The sequence below is a fragment of the Giraffa tippelskirchi genome, chromosome 8 (assembly GCF_054371585.1).
Source record: "Giraffa tippelskirchi isolate mGirTip1 chromosome 8, T2T-mGirTip1v1.2.pri, whole genome shotgun sequence".
Lineage (NCBI taxonomy): Eukaryota > Metazoa > Chordata > Mammalia > Artiodactyla > Giraffidae > Giraffa > Giraffa tippelskirchi.
The window spans coordinates 28,977,786-28,999,258 of NC_137282.1; the positions used below are offsets into that span (position 1 = coordinate 28,977,786).

Consider the following 21,473-nt stretch of genomic DNA (forward strand, 5'->3'; position numbering starts at 1 on the left):
GAGCCCTAAAAGCAGAGGGGTGGGCGAGGGGCGGGGCCGGGGGCGGGGCCTGCTCTGAGGCTCAGCTCTGAGCGCGGCTGCGGCGGAAGCAGACCCGCAGTAGAGTCCAGTAGAGCTGTAGCTTGGTGGCTGAACGGTGAGTGACGTCCTCCAGGTGCCTCGCCGTCGCGCCGTCAGTCCTGGGCTGGTTCCCTCCACCACCCCCTGCCCCCAAGCCCAGCGCCTGCCCTGGGAACTTGCACCGGCCTGCAACTACCCCGAGGAGGAGACAGAGGATGCGTGCACGATCCGGCGGCGGATCCTTTGTTTTGCTACGACAGCGAGGGCGGGAACGGGCGCTGAAGCCCGCATATGCAGAGACTCCGGGCCGGGGCGGGGGACTGGAGGCCGGGGCGGGGGACGGTGATCCGGCTGCAGGAGCCGAGCCCCGGGGGACCGAGACTGAGCCGAGGATCTAGAGGCTGGGTCGGGAGGTGGCGGGGGACCGGAGGCAGGACGGCAGGAGGCTGGGGAGCGGAGACCTGGCCTCAGACGCCGAGCCCGGGGGACAGGTGGCCTGGCCGAGAATTGGGAGTGGGGGAGGTCAGGAGACCCGGGTCGGGACGCTGAAGCCTGGTACCAGGAAGCTTGACCCGGGTGGCTGAGCTGAGGGAGGAGACGCGCGGGGAGGCCAGGCGGGAGCGCCGAGGCCGAGTGGTTGGAGGTGGGACCCAGGAGCGGGAGGCAGAGGGAATCGCAGGCTGAAATTTGAATAGGGAAAGAGGTGAAGAGGATGAGCGCGGAGAAGAGATGACCTGAGGACAGGAGCCTGGCTGGCGCTGTTTCCGAGGCTATGGCCCTCGGGACTTATCCTCCAGTTTCAGGCGAGGGTTTGGTCTCTGCTGCCTTTGTCTAGATTTTTTTTTCAGGTTGAGATGGTGTGACTCTGCTTTTCAAAGAGGTGATTTCAAGTGCATGCGTGGTCAGTCGCTCAGTCGTGTCCAACTCTTTGCGACCCCATGGACTGTATAGCCCGCCAGGTTCCTCGATCTATGGGATTCTCCAGGCAAGAAAACTGGAGTGGGTTGCCATTTCCTCCTCCAAGGGATCTTCCCGACCCAGGGATGGAACCTGCCTCTCCTGCATTGGCAAGCGAATTCTTTACCATTTAGCCACCTGGGAAGTCCCTGTTTCAAGTATTAAACTCCTCTTCTTCATTTTCGACCTGAAGGCCTACATGAATCCTTCTAGCTCATGCTGATGACTATTTTTCCTGGCCCAAATCCCTTAGGCTGTGAAATTCCCGGATCTCCTGCATCACAGGCTCTTAAAACGTCTGATTCACTTAAGGAAGCCCATGTGAAATCCCCTCAGCCCAAGTTGAATAAGAGTTCCTTAGTCACTCTTGTTTCCAGTGGGTCTGCTGTCAAACCTTACTTCCCAAGGCAGCAGCCTCTTTCCCAGTTCTCAGTATGTGGCTCCCATGCCAAAAACTAGGAACCAACCTTCTCAGCTAACTCTCGCGGCTTCTCCAGTTAGCGGCCAAGCCTCTTAGACCTCCTGAAATCCACTGGATCTGGCCTTTTCTCTCCATCTCAGATTCAAGCCACCCTAAGCGCTCACCTGGCTATAGGAGCCTCCTCATTGGCCTCCATTATGGCCATGTCCTCTGCCCCTCTCCAGTCACTGAGGAATCTTACAGAGTAAAAATCCAGAAAGCTGTTCCTTGGCCCGAAGGATAAATCCAGTCCCTTAACGGTTAACGGTGTCAAGCACAGGTTGGCTCCTTGGTCCACTCCCCTGCCTTATCTTTCACATTCTGCACAGCCATGCTGATCTCAACAGCAACATTTCTCTTCCTTGAACAGTCTCGCACTCCCTCTCTCTTCCCATCACCATACCTTTCCTGGAGAAACTCCTATTGATGCTTATGTCCTGCTTCAACATTTCAAGGTTAAGTCCCTTCTATTCTGTATTCCTTTTGCATCCGCCTGGTCCTAAGAGGAAAAAGAGTCATATTCTTTGAGGTTGCTTTTTACATTCTCCTCTATTAGCTCCTAAGCAAATTCCACACGGAACTCTGTTTGGCTTGTTATCCTGTTCCTTATCTTTCTTCATGTCCAGGGCCTGGTACAAATGAATGCCAATACTACAGTATTATGTTTGTTTGTTTGTTTTTTTAATAATTATGCCCTATCTAGAAAAAAATAAATGTATTTTAAGGTTACTTAGCAAATTATAATTAAATGATCCATACTAAAAAGGAACGGTAGAGGTGAAATACAGGAGTTGCTCTAACAGTGTGTGTATGCAGGATAGTGCTAAGCAAGGTGCGTAGACCTGCCTGTGTCAAAATGCACTCTGCCACTATGAATATGTTAGAGTTACATGATCTCTAAGAATGAAATGTAAAAGCTTAAAGCACCCCTACCCCAACCTGCTGTTTGAGGTTTGGTTTTGCTTTGCTCTTTTGCAATGAAGGCTTTTGAAAGTTAGAATGTGTTTTAATGAATGAAGGGATGAACAGTTAGTTGGAGTGTAGCAATAAAACCTGTTCCCAGTAAGAAAGAAGAGAAACATTATATCTTGTTACATCAGATTTGCTTTCGCAATCCTAAAAAAAGAAGCCTAGCCTCCTTGCATTTTAAGAGACAGCAATCTGATAGAGGCAATTATAATTGATTTTAAGAGACTGATGTCTGATAGAGGCAATTGCAATGCTTCTTCACTGTTTTGCTTTCACACCTAATTTAACACAACCTCCTACTGCTTCACCCCCTTCTGATGCTAAAAACCGGTCTTTCTGTGAATGCAGTTCTCTGCCTAGTATGAGTTCTTTAGGCTCTGCCTCAAAGATGGAAGCACTGGTGTTTGGATCTAAAAGATGTAGAGTACTTAGACTGTTAGATACTGTTGTGTACACTTGTAACAAATCCAAATAAAATGGAGGGGGATAGGTACTTGGCTGTCACAGAACCTGAGGACACTTCCCAAAGGCAACACTTTTCCTAGTTCATCCATAAATCAGGCAGCAGTTAATATACATACCTTGCGGGGTTATTATGAGGATAAAATGAGATAATGTCTATGACAATGCTCTGTAAATTTCTATGTAATGTTATTAATTCGCCACCTATTTTGTTCTTCAAATTGCTTTCAGAGTGTCTGCATTAGAGTAGAGTAAGATAAAGTTCCCCTGGTAAAGGATCCACCTCCCAGTGCAGGAGATACAGGTTAGTTCCCTGGGTCAGGAAGATCCCCTGGAGGAGGAAATGGCAGCCCACTGCAGTATGCTTGCCTGGACAATCCCATGGACAGAGGAGCCTGACTGGCTACAGTCCACGGAGTCACAAAGAGTCAGACACAGCTGAGCATGCGCACAAGATAAAGCTATCTCTTTTGTACTGTGTATTGGCACCTGTCTTGTTGAGCCACTTTTGAATATAGTGAGCTTCGGGGCAGGTCACACACAGGGATAGATCTTATTCTCCATTACTTCAAACACTCAGGGTTTATGACCCCCCACACAGTTGGTGTTTCAGTCAGTTGTTATGGCACAAATGAATAAACACCACTGACCCTGGCTTTTCGCAGTTTCAGACCTTCTCTGGCAGGTGGTTGTAAAACTGAATTGTTTCTACAGAGGAGTGATTCTCAGTGGGAGGGAGGAGGTCTTATAGATTATCTGTAATTTTTATAGAAGGCATCCCAGAGCCTTCATTCTAGGTTTATTTCCTAATACTTAGGTCGGCAAGGACTTTCCGTCGCTGCTGCTGCCCCATCAGGGATACCATTAGGATGGCGTCAGGTGAGGGGACGCAGGCCCTTGGCACTCAGTAAAGCGTTGTGTCCTTTCTGGCTTGTGGCTTCGAGAAGTGGGGAGCCCTCCTGTCTGTCTTCCTGGTGGTATGGTCCTTGCCAGAGAAAAGAAAAGAATGGTTTTGTTTGTGTGGCACAAATGAACTTAGTTTCTTCTGTATTTAACTTTACTTGCCATGTGTGACATTCCTCCTTTATTACAAAATAAATGTTAACAATCTGACTTTACCAAGCCAAATGACAGTATCATATCCAGTTTGGTGATTCTTCCCAAAGAAATGCAGGGACCAGATAGGAAATGATTTCAATAAGAGCTCTAGGATGTCACAGCGGAAATCTCTACGTATCCAAACCGTTGTGAATAAAAAGAAAATCTTTCTTCTCTTTCACTTACCAAATCTAGAAACATAACTGCTTTTGACATTTTTGTCCTCTCTCAGTTCAGTTCAGTCGCTCAGTCATGATCCGACTCTTTGTGACCCCGTGGACTGCAGCACACCAGACCTCCCTGTCCATTGCCAACTCCCAGAATTTACTCAAACTCATGTCCATTGAGTCTGTGACGCCATCCAGCCATCTCATCCTCTGTCATCCTCTTCTCCTCCTGCCTTCAGTCTTTCCCAGCCTCAGGGTCTTTTCACATGAGTTAGTTCTCATCAGGTGGCCGAAGTATTGGCGTTTCAGCTTCAGCATCAGTCCTTCAGCATTTGGCCTCTATGCTGCTACTGCTAAGTCACTTCAGTCGTGTCAGACTCTGTGCGACCCCATAGACGGCAGCCCACCAGGCTCCCCCGTCCCTGGGATTCTCCACGCAAGAACACTGGAGTGGGTTGCCATTTCCTTCTCCAATGCATGAAAGGGAAAAGTGAAAGTGAAGTTGCTCAGTCATGTCCGACCCTTAGCGACCCCATGGTCTACAGCCTACCAGGCTCCTCCGTCCATGGGATTTACCAGGCAAGGGTATTGGAGTGGGTTGCCATTGCCTTCTCTAGTTGGTAATAAATGTAATCCCGATGTTTTTCAAGTTACTTGGCCAAAGTACCGGCCACACATCTTGTCTGCAGCTTCGGTAACCGTATATGGAGCGCCAGCTCTCCTGCACCATTGTACATGAAAGGACATGAGCATATGTAGATTTTGGTATGGAGAGGCAGGGGTGGGGTGGGGAATGAAGAAGAGGGGGGTATCCTGGAATGAATCCTCCACAGATACCGAAGACGGACTGAATAATCTCCCCAGAAATCATAGCAAAAAGGCTTCACCTTTCCTTTAGAGACAAGCAGAGATATAGAAAAAAACTGTTCAATGCTTAATATGAAAGTTATTCATATTTTGTAATTTTACTTTTAGAAGTAAATTACCCAGTGGCCCCCAAAACACCATAACCATCATTCCTGTTTTCTTCATGAGTTAGAGAAAATGCACTTTATACTATTTCATTGTCCCTGCAGTCAGTTGCTATCATGTTATTTATGCTTTCTGTCTCAGTATTTGTAGGTTCTGGATTTGTTTCCTTCCTTGAAATTAGTGATAGCATTACTCCTCCTAGGTAGTACTAAGTCATGTAGAAGTGAGGGAAGCTGACAGATCCTAGTTAGGACAGAGTCCTAAGTTCCTTATCTGCTGTAAGCCTCAGTCAGCTGAACTATAAAAACTGGAAATCACTATGCCTCAAAGCATCATTGGAAGGACCTTTTACTTTTTGAATCATCTGGCTCTTATAGCTTCGTTGGCAAGTGTTAAAATGGATCGAGGAATTCAGAGACTTGATTGTAAGAGTCAGGTTAGAGGCTGCCACCTAATAGCAACTAGTCTACTTTAGAACTTCCCTGAGACCCAGAATGTGTTCAGAAATTTATCATGAGCACCCTGAATTGATGGGAAGAATTGCATACTCAGTACAGTAAGAAGCAGTTAGTGATAAGTCCATTGCTGTGCTACAGTGTATTTTTAAGCCCCTATTGTATATTTTTTTCCTGTTTATGTTTTGTCAAATGACAGTGTTCTAAGAACTGAAACTCCTTGTCATCATACAGGGCATTTTTCCCCCTTGAGGGACAATATTTTTTATCCTTCTGAGATGAGATCACCACACTTAGAATAACTTATATTCAGCCAGGCATTCGCTAATGGAGATGAGGTCATGCTGAGTTTAACCCTTTTGGTTCTGCAGAAACCAAAGCTCTGCTCCCAAGAGTGTGGATTAGATGCTTTCATGTGGGAAAAGCAGATGGTGACAGACAGAAAGCAAATGTCTGATACAGTGAGGATTTTACTTACCATTATATAAATTTTCAATAGTCTATGAATAACAAAGGGAACAAAATATTGAAAACATTATAGTATTTGTTCCTGAGAAATCCTTATCGAATAGAAAAATCCTATTCTAAAAGAATTCAGGTTTTTTTTTTTTTCTTTCAGCCATCAAATGCCTTATTGAAACAAAATTGCCTCTGATGTCTAATTTTGGAAATTATTAATTACAGTTACTTATATTAAGGCTAATCTAGCTGAAACTTTTTTAACTTTTAAGAATGATTTGGTTAAAGAAAGTTGATTAAATGTATGAAAAAGTTATTACTTGAAAGTCACCTTATATTTAGATGAAATCTTAACCATGGTGTGAACCAAGAAGCCAAACACAGTTGACCCTTGAACAACAGAGAGGACCCTCCCCACAGTTGTAAATCTGAGTGTATAATTTATAGCAGGCACTTCGTATCCACGGTTCCATGTTCGTGGATTTCAGCCAGCCTTGGATGGTGTAATGCTGTAGACTTGCATTTTAAAAAATCCATGTGTAAGTGGACCTGTCCTGTTCAAACCCCAGTTGTTCAAGAGACAACTGTATTTTAAAACTCTGGAAACCTAGCTGCTATGTAACTCTAAACCTCCTATTATCAGTCACAAGGATAGAATTGCTTTATCCCAGAGCTTGATTGATGGCAAGAAATAAAAAATTGTTAGAAGTTAGTGTTTCAGTCCAATAATCACTGCGCTCTTTGCAGAAGTAATTGGTAAAAGACCTTAAGGCCTTGATCACTGATGAAATGTAGCAGCATTTAGGGGTTCCTGAACAAATACAGTATACCCCACATTTGGCAAACTTACTCAAAGGGCCAGTTTGAGGCAAAACCCTGGAGCCAGAAAGACACTGGCAGGAGCTCTGAGTTCCCCTTCAGAAATGATCTTTATTAAGTCTTGTTTTCCCATTCCACTGTGCTTTCACTCCGGATTTTCCACAGGCTGGCTGGAAAGTCTTGAAATATAGATAATACTGTTTTCTTATGGATTACAATATAATACCAATAAATCATTTGTTATGTATCTGCCTACGTTTCCACAATTGTTAGCTACCCTGTACTGTTCTCTCAGTTAATCAGATTAACCAAAACTTTATTTCTCAACCATGGGTAGATAATTATTTTGACATGCACTGAGGCAAGTTGGCCTCCATATTTCTGGTTTGAGGAAGTTTGAGATTTCTCTGTACCTAATAATACATGTCTATTGCACACAGGGAAGGAAAAGAGAAAGACAGACTGGGACGTGGTCCACAGCAGTCAAGGAAGTGTTGTTGCATTCAGAAGAGTGCATGTTTGTGCATGTTCAGCTGCTCAGTCATGTTCAACCCTTTGTGATCCTTTTGGACTGTAGCCTCCCAGGCTTCTCTGTCCATGGGATTTTCATACTAGTAATCTATCCCTATTATTGCTTTCTAAACAAGGCTGAGAAATTGGCTGGTTGGTACAATCCACCACTGTTGAAAGATATTATTTTATAAAATAATCTTTGTCACTATTTCCTAACTTTTTTAAAGTGCAGATGTAGAAAAAATACAAAAATATTGAAGAGTAATTAAGTTGCCAGAAATGCCATCACCCAGAGATAGTTACTGTTAATAAACAATTTAAAAGGTAAAGATGCTATATAACCAGTGTATTGGTTACATCGTGGCTTCACTATTTCTCTGTCCAAATTCTCAATATTTTGATGAGTAATGCATATCTTTCCCCTTCTCTCCTCTCCCTAATCTCTAGATTAGGGTTACTAGAGGAAGTAGGGCTAGTGAGAGGTTTTGTTTTAAACTGTGTGGAGCTGGAAATTTTGCTTCCTTGGGCTGCATGCTTAGCAGTGTAACTTTCCTAGAGCAAACTTTAAGGCTTCTGTTGAGACATGGCGGGACATGTTGTCAGCATGTTCTCCAGAGGTAATACCAATTTGTGTCCCTTCCACTCATGTCTGGGAACGCCTGTCTCATACACCTGTGCTAGATGTATGCATGGTTAGTTTTGGTATTATGTGGTAAAATGCATGGATAAGTACACATGAAGGGACAGATAGACATTTGGGGATTTTTGCCTCCGTTTTCTAAATAGAGAGCAAGTGGATGTGATCCTACGAAAAGTGCCTCATCCTCCTTGCACCCCGTTTACCAGCCTTCATACTTTGTGCCACATAGTTTGTCTTCCTTGCACAACAGTGGATGAGCCCTCACTTGTTCTTATTGTTTAGTTGCCACATCATGTCCAACTGTGACCCCATGGACTGCAGCACACCAGGCATCCCTGTCCTTCACTATCTCCCAGAGTTTGCCCAAACTCATGTCCGGTGATGCCATCCAACCATCTCATCCTCGGTCGTCCCCTTTTCCTTCTGCCTTCAATCTTTCCCAGCATCAGGGTCTTTTTCAGTGATCGCCTCTTTGCATCAGGTGGCTAAAGAATTAGAGCTTCAGTCTTAGCATCAGTCCTTTCAGTGAATATTCAGGACTAATTTCCTTTAGGATGGACTGATTTGATCTCCTTGCTGTCCAAGGGACTCTCCAGAGTCTTCTCGAACACGACAGTGCAAAAGCATCAATTCTTTGGCGCTCAGCTTTCTTTATAGTCCAACTCTCACATCCATACATGACTACTGGAAGTAGCTTTGACTAGACGGACCTTTGTCAGCAAAGTGATATCTCTGTTTTTTAAAATGCTGTCTAGGTTTGTCATAGGTGTTCTTGTTCTTACCTGAGGTCAACACCTCTCTCTCCGTATGTGAACTAGAGTCACAGACTCTCTCATTCCTTCAAGAACTTTGTTCTTTTTCTCCTCTTGCGTTATTAATTTCTCACTTGCCATGGATGATTCTCATCAGCATAAAATCATGCCTTAGATGGCTCATCTTTAAAACCAAGCCAAACAAGAAGTGTCCCCTACTCCTGGTCCCACTTCAGCTATCATCCCCTCTCCTTGCCCCTTCACAGTAAAACTATGTTGACTTACTCTTGTTGTGTTTATTCATTTTTTCTTTTCCCATTGTCTCCTCAACCCACTGCAGCAACATTGATCCTTTCAAAGTATAATTTTCTTTTTTTTTTTAAGTATAATTTTCAAAAGGTATAAAACTTGGATGCTGTGTAAATATAAAATACATGTCAAATATCTTACTCAATTAACTGATAATAGAACTAGTAGGATAAGACCAGTTCAAAGGAGACTTTGAACAACAACCATAGATGTAAATGGTTGGATATAATGAAATGAATTTGCTAGTAGAAGCAAAACTTGTTAATATCCTGTAGGACAGTAAAGTGTTATTTGAGAGGGTCATCTTTTCTGTAAGTTGCAAATTAGTTACATCATTTCAAGACAAAATTTATTTTCACTGCTATCAATGAGTCATTTGCATGGCTTCCCTTTCCTGTGGCTTAACTTCCTACAAGTTGTAAAATAGCCTAGTCAGGATGTCAGTCAAAAGAGGACACCCTGTACAAATGAACTTATCTACAAAACAGAGATGGAGTTACAGACGTAGAAAATGAAGTTTACGGTTACCAGGGGGTAAGGGGCGGGGGCGGAGGGATAAATTAGGAGATAGGGATCTCAGTCATTTCGGACTCTTTGCAGCCCTTTGGAATGTAGCCCACCAGGCTCCTCTGTTCATGGGATTTTTCAGGCAAGAATACTGGACTGAGTTGCCATTTCCTCCTCCAGGACATATTCCTGACCCAGGGATCAAACCCACATCTCTTGTGTCTGCTGCACGGCAGGCAGATTCTTTACCCAGTGAGCCATTGGGGAAACCCTATATACATGCTACTAGATAAAAAATAGATAACTAATAAGGACCTACTGTATAGCACAGGGAACTCTATTCAATATTCTGTAATAACCTATATGGGAAAAGAATCTAAAAAAGAGTGGATATATGTATATGTATAATTGATTCTCTTTGCTGTATACCTGAAACTAGCACAACACTGTAAATCACTTATACTCAAATTAAAAAAAAAAAATTTAATCTTAAAAAAACCCTATAAAATCAGATAATCCCCAAGCTTTCTCTGACGATTATGCCCAGCACCACCCTAAAATAATATCCAGTAATCTCTTTTGCCTATTTCCAAGTCTTAGTTTTTCCTGACAATCTCTACTGTCCCCGTAACTTTCTTGCCTAAGCTAATGGTCTTCTGTCCTCATCTAAATTGAACGTTTAGCAAGATTTGAAATGATCAAATGCTCATTGAAAGACTTCTGCATACTTTGGTACACCCCAGTTACCTGATGTCCTCCCATTTCTTGTACCTCTCTTGAGTCTCTCGCTGGCCCTACTTCCTCTAGTAACCCTGTCGTTGTCAGAGTGCCCTAGTATGTCTCCAGCTCTGATCTCTCTCTGAGTTCCAGACTCTTAATCACCTATATCCACCGTTCAACTCTAGTCCTAGACTCCCTCCCTGGGAGGGAGTCCTGTTGATGGGGAGTGTATTCTTCTAAGATTTCTGGTTTTAGCATAGGAGTAAGATTAAAAGTTCTGTTTAGATTGGAGTTTTGAGATAGGCAGGGCTTCTAGAGGCTGGAGAAATGTTGTTGTCCCTGTTTTTCTATATTCTTTATTTAGGGAGGCAGATTGATGGTCATAGGAAGTACCTTTTGCTTTTGGAAAAGCAGAGAAGACCTGGTAGAACTGCAGACAAATAGCGAGGGACTGGCTTCTTCCAAGGCAGCCAGTGGGAGAGGGAAGAAGAAGACCTCCATCTTTAGTTCTGTGGCTGTGGACAAAGTCATTTCATCACTGGGGGCTGGGTTTCCTGACTTTTCGGGTTGTTGGGAAGATAAAAGATAAGATGCCTAGCACAGCACCTGCTGTGTGATAAGTGCTCAATAAGTGGTAGCCGCTTTGACTAGAAGGACTCATTCACTGTGGAAGGTAAACAGAATTACCTGATGGAAGAATGGAAGCAGGGACTGTAGTTTTTACACCCAGGTTTCCTCAAGCCAGTCAACCACCTTAAATGAGAAAGTGGGGTTCTCATGTCTCATTTAAAAGTAAAGGTTTTGTGGAGGTTTGGAACTTCTGACACTGAATCTCTTGGGAATCTAAGCATCATAAAATTGTGTTATGTGAGGTATACCACTGCAATGGGAAGTTTTCAGGTTTTGTTTTAACTGTGTTGAGCTGTTTAAACTGTGTTTAACTGTGTTGAGCAATAGAAACAAGCTGCGATCTGTATTTTGATCTAGGGGAGCAGCCAAATGTAAAACTGTATCAGGCCGCACACTTAATCTGTGCTCTGCGTGCATTTCATAACTCGGTTAAAAGGAAAGAGAGAAAAAGGCTACGTTGTATGCACCTTTACAAAAGATTGTTGTTCTCAGGTTTGACTCAAAAAAAGCCTTGCACAGCAGGGGTGAAGCTGGGGGAGTGATGGTACAGCTAATGTGAAAATGTCCATGTAGCATGTTTATTTAGAGAAATAATCATTGGCATAATTAATTTAATGCCACGATCTTAGAATGACTGATTTTGATTAACATCCATTTTCTTTATATTCTAGTAAATAAAAAGTATCCATGGAGAACACTGAAAATTCAGTGGATTCAAAATCCATTAAAACTTCAGAGACGTGAGTATTTAAAAGGAATCTCATACGAGCAGAGGAGGGTGGGTGTGTGTAGTATGATACAGCAAACTCTGAGGAAGCAGAAAGAATTGGGGCTTTCACACCAGAGAGGCCCAGATGCCTTCTTACCTCATGTGACAGCTGTGTGACTATACACATATTAAGTTACCATCTCTGAATCTCCTTAAAATAAAACTTAGACAGAATATGGGGAGGTTGGAGGGGGCCTGGCCGGTGATTGGAGACCCTGCCCTGGTAGCTGGATGACCCAGGAGAGGCAGATGTACCTTCTCGAATCTCCACAGGATAAGAGGTTTGTGTCTGGGGGTGTTTTTTGGCCTCCTGTTGATGAGTTTCAAGGCTAAGGTGAACTGCGAGTTCTCAGTCTGGGGAATAATTGCCTGGTTATGGATTATCTTTCCCCCCTTTTTTATCTCCTTCCCAGTCTTCCTGTTTGGAATATTCTGCTTATTAATACTTCAATAACCAATAGATGGAGAAAGGGAAAAAATAAAACTCAAACACTCTTAATGTAATCCATGTCTGTTATTATCCCTTTGGGATCTCTTGTGGTACATTTAATTCTAAAAGTTTCTTTCTGAGGTACAGTCTTATTATGCTGGACCACCTAGGGAATTATAAATTAATTTTAGTATTAAAAAGTACTGTTACAGCAGAGCTATTAATAGGTTACCAATAAAGATTTCTGCAGTATTTGTTTAGCAAAGGAATTTGCCTAGAAATTAAACTATTGAAATGCAATCTCATTTTAGAGGGTATTGGATGTTTTTCTTTTGCCTTTTAAAAAACCCTTTTAAAGTGATTTACATGTTTTCCTACCTTTTTCTAACATACAAAATATAATTTACTACTTTAGTCTTTTTCCAACAATTTTTTTAAAATTGCATATAATGTGAGATACTCCTAGGCTGAGTGTATGGGTACATGAACAATAGGTATCAGTGTTTGGTTATTGTTTCCTGATTCCTGGCCAGGTCAGGGGTCAGGTTTGTAGACTGTTTTGATCAAGTTTTATTGAAAAATAGTCACACCCATTTATTTACTTACTGTCCTGGGCCACTTCCACCAGCTGGATGAAGTGGCTAAGTATAAAATGTATTTAGTGAAATTTTAATAAAATGTAAAGGAAAACAATACAGAAATTAAAAGCGTGAACGCTGTCGTTCAACAGATGCTTTCAGTCTTGTGTCTTACAGAGTATCTGCCTAACTGTTAGCCTCCTGGTAGTCACTTCCTCATCTGTGAAGTGGGTTTTTGTGAAATTTTAGGGAGGAGAAGCCTGTTGCATACAACCTCGCATGTTATATTCAACAAATGTTAACTGTTCTTATGTGTTAGAGAAGTTTGTGTTCATGTGAATAGCAGCATTAGTCACTTCTCTCTTTGGAAACTGTTGTCTGATTTCCAAACAGAAAGATCATACATGGAAGCAAATCAATGGACTCTGGAATATCCTTGGAAGAGAGTTACAAAATGGATTATCCTGAAATGGGTTTATGTATAATAATTAATAATAAGAACTTCCACAAAAATACTGGTATGTATTGTGATAGTTTTTAAACCTTTACAAGTATTTGTACCATTTATATTTGGTATAGTATAAAAAAAACAGAATTCATGTTATTAGTTAATAAACTAATGACATAGAATAGCCATGAAGTAAAAACAGAGCCAGGATCCTATGAGTACTTCAATTCAACATGAACTCTTAAACCTTCTTCCTATGATCAAAATCTCTCCCTCTTGTATCTGTATGTTGACCTCTTCTGCCCTGACTTCTTTTTTTTTTTTTTAATTTATTTTTCTTTTTGGCTGTGCTGTGTCTTCATTGCTACATTAGGGCTTTCTCTAGTTGCAACTAGCGGGAGCCACTCTCTAGTTGCAGCGATAGAGCATGTGGGCTTCAGTAGTTATGGCCCACAGGGCTTAGCTGCCCCATAACGTGGGATCTTTCCAACCAGGGATTGAACCCGTGTCCTCTGCACGAGCAGGCAAATTCTTAGCCACCAGATCACCAGGGGGGTGAAGGAAATGGCAACCCACTCCAATATTCTTGCCTAGAGAATTCCGTGGACAGAGGAGCCTGGTGGGCTGTGGTCCATGGGGTCGCACAGAGTTGGACACGATTGAAGTGACTTAGCATGCATGCATGCATTGGAGAAGGAAATGGCAACCCACTCCAGTATTCTTGCCTGGAGAATCCCAGGGATGGGGGAGCCTGGTGGGCTGCCGTCTGTGGGGTCGCACAGAGTCGGACACAACTGAAGTGACCTAGCAGCAGCAGCAGCAGACCACCAGGGAAGTCCCAGGCCTGACTTCTGTGTAACCCTTGCTTCTTTATCTTCCTGCTCCCTCTTTCATGTTAATGGAAGGATCTCACCAAATAGTAAGGAGAAGTATTTTTCCTTTCCAGGAACTGCATGAGGCACCTCACAGAAATCTTATTTAATTCTTCTAGCAACCCTGAAAAGTAACCGTCATTAATTTTTTCACTTTTAAATTGGTATCGTGATTAACTCTGAATTGGCATATTAATCATATTAGAATTTTAATTAAAGAAATTAGAATCTCCGGATCCACATTAGGAGGCTATCTATCATAACGCTGGTGAAAAGGGAAAAAAGCGAAATTACACTGGAAAGATAAGCAGGATTAGGTGTTAGATTCAATATAAAGAATGAGGAAAGAGTAGTTGAAAATGAGTATCTAAAACTGGCCCATTTATATTGCTTTTGGCTCTAGGTTGAGAGACCACCTTCAACCTTAGGTATTCTGTCTCACGTTGCTAATTATAATGCCCTCTTCCCATAGAATTTTACATTGTTGAACTTATTGGGGTTTTGTTTTTTTCTTCCAGTTTTATTGAGATATAATTGACACAGCACAGCATAAATTTAAGATGTGTGGCACGACTGGACTTCCATGCATCATGAAATGATGACCATAATAAGCTTAGTTAACAGCCATCATCTCATATAGATATAAAATCAAAGAAATAGAAAAAAGTTTTTTTCCTTGTGATAAGAACTTTTAGGATTTACTCTCAACAATTTTCATGTATAACGTACAGCATTGTTAGTTATGTTTATCGTGTATACATTACATCCCAGCTTGCCCAGGTGGCTCAGTGGTAGTTAATCCACCTGCCAGTGGATTAACTGGGAGAGATATGGGTTTGATCCCTGCGTCAGAAAGATGCCCTGGAGCAGGAAATGGCAACCCACTCCAGTATTCTTGCCTGGAGAATCCCATGGACAGAGGAACCTGGCGGGCTACAGTCCATGGGGTCACAGCGCAACTAAACAACAACAGCCTGAGTACTTGCTTATCTTTAAAGGGGGTGGGGGCATGTTGTTCTACTCTCTCCCCAAAATACTTTGGCCCGTAGTCTGACTTTACCTTTACAGTGAGCTCCTTTTCTGCTTTGAAATTTGAATGTCAGTTTCTCAAAACCATCTCTGACAGCCTGGTGTTTTCTGTTTAACTACTAAGTGGCGCCCAAACCAGGGCCAGAATTTAATTGCTTTGTCACACAAGTGCACGATGTTCTCTGCCTTTTTCCGATGTCAAAACCTTGATGAGCTTACTTCTCATTTTATAAAAATAATATATGGCCATAAGTTTCAGAAATTACAGATTAGCAAAAGATAAAAATTAAAATCATTCATAATCGCACCACTCAGACAATCAACAATAATTTGGAGCTAGAAACATCTAGTTTGTTTTTTTTTTAATTCATATGTGTTAAGTTTACTCAATTCTGGGTGCCTTCCTCCTGCTATGCCCAACACTTTGGATTTTTAAATCTGAGGGCATTGTTCAGTCAGTCCATACATGCATGTGGAAAGTGCTCAAAAAGCGTGAGGAAAGCCCAGGACTGCTGGGTACAGGCCACACAGCAGCTTCAGTGCCTTGTTCAAGCTTTCCTGAACTCCTCTCTGCTGTGGGTCCCACATCTCTGCAAATGAAACCGGTCGTGATCATGGTTTCATGGTGGTCGGAAGGCTTAGAGGCCTTTGAACAGTGTTAATGTGGCCTAATGGTTTGTGGGGGTTTTTTGTTTCCCCCGAAAAGATATGATGAAACTACTGATGCATCTTAGAATTGTTGAAAACTTAGAATCAAAGAAATAGTTCCTCTGAGTGTATGAGATATGTGTTGATATATATGTCTGTGTATGGTGATGTGTGTGTTTTTGTGTATGTATATGTGTTTGTGTAGAATTTCTTTCTTAGAAGTAGAATCCTTTTCTACTCTTTTCTTTTTTTTATAACAGTGACAGTTTTCCTATGGCAAAATTTTGTCTACAAAATTTCAGTGGCAACATAGTATCCCATATTATAAATGAATTGTAATTTATTTAACCAAACCTCTCTTTTTAGGCATTTAAATCATTTGTTTTTCACTATCTAAGCAGCTGTGAAAAACATCTTTGTGACTGTAACACAGATAAAAGATTATATCGTGAAGTGTCTTGTATGCGAAGAAATGAAAGAGACTTTGTGTCACCACTATCAGAATATTGAATTTTCTTAGCATTTGAAAGGAAGAGTTTCTTGTGGATTGTGTGGATCCCTGAATAGTTCATTTCAAAGCAGTTTATCTTTTTTTTTTTCATGCAATTAAAAGTAACTTTTCTGTTCAAGGGATGGCATGTCGATCTGGTACAGACGTGGATGCAGCAAACCTCAGGGAAACCTTCACGAACTTGAAATATGAAGTCAGGAATAAAAATGATCTCACACGTGAAGAAATGTTGGAATTAATGAGCAACGGTAAGAAATAATGAAAAGACTGACCTTCATTGTCCAATGTATATACAGTCTGGCTGTAACCTATATGAAAGTAAAGCATGAGAATTGTGGAACTAAACTGTACACAGTCCTACTCTGTACATTTTATGTAAGTAAAGCAGGTTATTCATACCAGCTCCCTAGAGTAGTCTCAGGGGTGTTGCTCTGCCCCAAGCTGGGTTTACATGATCTCTTAGTTCGGTTCTCAAATTTCTTCATCTTATTCCCATACAATACATATGAAATTGTTGAATAACATTGCATTGGTTTTTTTGTCTGTAAATGTTTTTCCAGTTTCTAAAGAAGACCATAGCAAAAGGAGCAGTTTTATTTGCGTGCTTCTAAGCCATGGTGAAGAAGGAATCATTTTTGGAACAAATGGACCCATCGATCTGAAAAAACTGGCAGGTTTCTTCAGAGGAGACTGTTGCAGAAGTCTAACTGGAAAACCCAAACTTTTCATTATTCAGGTAATAGATAACTGAGCGGTTTGGTTATTGAGGCTTCATTAGGGATTAATTTACTCCATTGTGGATTATCCAAAGGATTTTTAAATTTTTTTTCCTTGAAGCTACTAAACTGTTGCTACTTTTTTATTTATTTAAACCACCACTTAGGAGACTTAGCATAAACTTTAATTTTTAGACTTCTAGCAAAATGATTCTGAATAACTAACGTCAGTTTTTACAGAGCCTTTGCATTTCTTAGAAGTAAGTTACGCATTTATGCATGTACACACATTTTTTTTCCAATAAATGTTTCTTTTCTTTTCCTCTAATTTTTAAATAGGTGTTTATTTTCTAACCTCTAGGCCTGCCGAGGCACAGAACTGGACTGTGGTATTGAGACAGACAGTGGTGTTGAGGATGACATGGCCTGTCAGAAAATACCAGTTGAGGCAGACTTCTTGTATGCATATTCTACAGCACCTGGTAAGAAACTTACAAATACTGAAATATGTAGATTTTAAACAATGAAGAGTGTGTTCCAAAGGCTATAGGGGTTTTGATATCCATAAAAAGCCATTGTGTCTTATTTTAGGGTACCCTAACCACAGAGAAGTCTCAAAAAGTTGTCTTTAGCCCAGTTTGGCTAGAAAATGTGCCCATGTAAGAAAGCACACTTACACAGTGTCATTCATTAACTTGATATCACATGGAAACCATATTATAATACAGGCCAAGTCAGAGCTTCGCCCACTTCCTGAAATAGGAGAGAGGTGTGTTTTCCAGGAGTTCTTTGGAAGGTAGGAAACTGAAAGGATCAACATGAATAGTATATGAGTGGGTAGAAGTGGAATGAGAGAAAATACGATTAAAAATGGTTTATGACTAGGTTATCAACCTCCACTTTGTCTGTGGTTGTATTACACGTTATGTGTGTGTGTGCCTGTCATCATATAAATTAGTATATATTGATCACATATACTTGTTTACTCATACAGCTAACTCAGGGTGTGTTTGGAAAGTTTGGAAATACAGGGCAAATGTATTTTTAAACAATACTACATTTTTAAATATAGTCGACATGATTAATTTCAACCTCCAGGCATCTTTCCAGTTCCGATTAAAAGCAATGGATCCAGGGCCTTCCCTGGTGGTCCAGTGGTTAAGACATGGTGCTTTCACTTCTATGGGCCCGGGTTCCATTCCCCAGTCCAAGAACCAAGGTCCCCCAAGCCACTCAGCGTGGCCAAAAAGACACCAATGAATCCACTAGTTTATCTGGGAAAAGAACAATATTTCCCCTTTTTGGACTTTTGAATATGCTATAATGTGTTTATTATACTCCATTCTGATGCCCTGTAGACAAATTTAAGACCCTCAAATGTGTGTGCATACATAAGCAGGTTGTTTCTTGGATAAGCCAATCATCTCACTGCAACACCGTGATACTTAGAATGATCCTTTTTATTTCTTTGCTTTTGCATTTTCTGCCTATAAACCTGTTCTTCCCTATTGGAAGGGAAGCCCAGGAAGTAGAATTCTCACTCAGTGGTGCAGTTAGCCTGCAGTTGTTTTCCTTGTCAAAAGCAGAGGTATATAGACAACACCTCCTTGGTTTTTGTTTTGTTTTCCCCTGGAACCAAAGTTGTGGTATATTTTTCTTTTTATGGCTGATAATACCTATGGATGTTTATGTTGTTTTTACCTTCGTGATAATGTCACGATTGATTAAATCAGCTGACATCAACTATCTGTGATATTTTGGTTATATTTTGCCCTATAGGTTACTTTTCCTGGCGAAACGCGAAGTACGGATCCTGGTTCATCCAGGCTCTTTGTGAGATGCTGAAAAAGTACGCTCACAAGCTCGAGCTCATGCACATTCTTACTCGGGTTAACCGAAAGGTAGCGATAGAATATGAGTCCTTTTCCATCGATTCTACTTTTCATGCAAAGAAACAGATTCCTTGTATTGTGTCTATGCTCACAAAAGAACTGTATTTTTAATCACTAAAGACACGGATGATTTTTGTTTTTAATTTGTATGCCAAGTAAGGAAATGGTGTAACTGGTACTATTTTTTTCCTCTCACCTCTAAATCTAACCTAATGACCCAGGTTTTAACTTTGAAACATGCCGCCTTCCTAGCAATAAAACTACTGTGAAGCTACCTCAAACACAATTGGGTAGTTGAGATTGAGTTTAACGAAGATGAAATAAAAATGGATCGTGGAAATCATTCTGAGAAGAAAATGACTGTAAATTAGCACTTCTCTTAATTAGCAAGGTTTAGTACTGATGCTATGCTACACATTTTCAAGCAGTGATGGAAAAAGTTAAATACTGCAGTAGTGTATTTCAGTGATGTGGGTATGCCACTGTATCAGAGAACATGTTACGGTTTTTGTCAAACAACAGCAGTGATGATATGGAATGATGTATCCTAGAACGTGGTGGTCCATACGTGTGGTCCAAGACTTGAAGACCTTGATCTTAAGACAATGGTATTTTTACATCACCTATCTGAGCTCATGGTTTTGTGATGTTTGTGCTGAGCATATCTTTGTTGTTTAAAAAAAATCATGTTTTAGCATTGAAAAAGAACTAAATGTTTTACTTGAGAAGGTGTGAGAAAACTAAGTTGACCCTTGAGGGTAAACGCAGCAATCATAAAGGGAGATAGATTGAGGGCTATAAGGTGCTGAAATGCAACTCATCCACCACCTGCTGGCCCTCGCATACCTGCAGAATATCTAAAGGGCTCTTATGTCAAAACCTCAGACTTCGATCACACTGATAAGAGCGTGAATTGAAGAAATTCTATAGGGACATACTAAAACACCACTTAAAGAATAAACAGTGAGGTATAAGGAAACAGTCAGTCAGTCAGTTGGGCACTCCGTAATTAGAAGATGGTTTGAGCTGGACCAGGGACACTGTGCTGCCTCTGTGTGGTGGGGTCAGAGCCATAGATTACGGCTTCAGGAAAAAGAATGCAGGCTAGATTCTTCACAGCTATGAGTGTGTGTGGAAGATGCTCCCAAGGCAAGAAGCTCCAAGAAAGTGAATCAAATTAAACTTCTGAAATGGAAGTTTTCCAAAGATGGTAAGAGTCGTCATAAAAATCCTAGCCCTCTGATTTTTTTTTTTATTTCAAATGATGGCTTTTAATTAGATGTTAAAGCGAATTCTTATCCGCCTTTCTGCAGATAGCCCATTTTATAAAATAGACTTAGCATCACTACCACTGAATATCAGTCCACTTCTTACTTGATGCTGAGAGGGAGAAGGTCTACAGTTTTCGGCTTATCAGAAATTGTGTAAATTAATGCTTAAGTACCTGAATATGGTTTACAAGAGGCCCTGAGTGTTTGGGGAAAACACTAAGGTTTCTCTTTCCCCTTCATGGTTAACAAGGTCTCAGTCACCTTTGCAGGCTGTGAATGGGCATGAATGTGCCCACATGTGCACCTGGCCACTGAACTTTGTCCACGAGCTACAATGCTCCCAAAGAACAAGTCCTGAACTCATTCCAGAACGTCCCTTTCTGCCATCGCTGAACGTCAGCCCGTAAATGAAAAGCAGTTTCATTAGCATTTCCTCATTTTCCAGTATCAGCAGTGAATGTGGCCTAATGGTCTGGACCCTCATCCATCCTTTGCAGAAGATGGGAAAAACATCATAGCACTCTTGGCAGTAAAATTTTTGAGCATGTTAACTTTTATTCTGTCGATGTTTACAATCAAGGGAGAATGATACAGTTATGATCATATACTTTTCTCTGAAATGAAAGAAAGGACCATGGCACCCAGGACTTTAGCAGTCATCCAGTCTTCCCTCCTTTGGTGCCCAGGGAAACTGAAGGCCAGAGATGGGACACAGACCGGGGAGGCCCTGAGCCTCCTTGCTCAGGAGGTGCTGAGCCTTCTGCGTCACTGTAACCCACCAGTTTTCAGTCTGACGTTTCCTGTGAGCTTTCTTGTGCTATAAAAAGGAGCTTACATTTATAAATGAAAGCTCTCTGTTTTGATTGTATCTGTAACTTTTTCTGAGTAAATGAAGCATGCTGTGGGAACAGAAGGTATGTTCCCATGTGACAATTTTGTAAAAAGTTTGTTATTATGCATTTCTATTTCCAAATACAAATTTTAATTTAAAATGACCAGTGCCTTCAAGTCTCTGTTATTGTTTCTGATGTGCTGCTAATTGAAGTTAAAATATTTTTAACCAAGAGCTTGATTTGGGAGGACCAATGATGATGTGACAGGACCGTTTAATCAAACGCTTTGAGATGGTGGTAAATTACCAAATATGGTAAGAAGCCTTCCTGTTCCCCCTAGGGCCCTCTTAGAAGGCCCTGTTCTCTAAAATTACATGATGCCAGGAAGGATACTAAGTTCTCACAAACCACAGCCCCTAAATATGACCATATTTTTGTTTGTTTCCTTGCTTTGAGGAATGGGGAGTAGCAGAGTATAAAGGATATCGCTGAAATGAATCATTTTCCACCCATAAATTGTTAACAAG

The 21,473-nt window shown here is 41.3% G+C and overlaps 1 protein-coding gene across 8 annotated transcripts; it reads left to right on the forward strand.

The window, feature by feature from the left end:
• The first annotated feature begins 96 nt into the window (after positions 1 to 96).
• On the forward strand, positions 97 to 21,108 carry CASP3 (caspase 3). Of its 8 annotated transcripts, none has more exons than XM_081521873.1 (8): positions 97 to 136; positions 896 to 1,127; positions 11,621 to 11,689; positions 13,120 to 13,244; positions 16,354 to 16,482; positions 16,795 to 16,970; positions 17,312 to 17,432; positions 18,730 to 21,108. In XM_081521873.1, the coding sequence occupies exons 3-8, from the start codon at positions 11,637 to 11,639 to the stop codon at positions 18,951 to 18,953; spliced, it is 828 nt and encodes a 275-aa protein (XP_081377999.1). In that variant the 5' UTR covers positions 97 to 136; positions 896 to 1,127; positions 11,621 to 11,636; the 3' UTR covers positions 18,954 to 21,108. The 8 variants fall into 8 exon arrangements, with proteins under 8 accessions (XP_081377999.1, XP_081377997.1, XP_081378002.1 ...); XM_081521871.1 differs by having other exon boundaries at positions 896 to 1,045; XM_081521876.1 differs by having other exon boundaries at positions 896 to 1,045; positions 13,124 to 13,244.
• The last annotated feature ends 365 nt before the right edge of the window (positions 21,109 to 21,473 follow it).

Bases quoted from the DNA above. Each gene is read 5' to 3' on its own strand.
- CASP3 (XM_081521873.1), top strand. From the start codon at position 11,637: ATGGAGAACACTGAAAATTCAGTGGATTCAAAATCCATTAAAACTTCA. The intron at 16,483-16,794 runs GTAAGAAATAAT...ATGTTTTTCCAG, and splicing joins GTTGGAATTAATGAGCAACG to TTTCTAAAGAAGACCATAGC. The intron at 17,433-18,729 runs GTAAGAAACTTA...TTTGCCCTATAG, and splicing joins TGCATATTCTACAGCACCTG to GTTACTTTTCCTGGCGAAAC.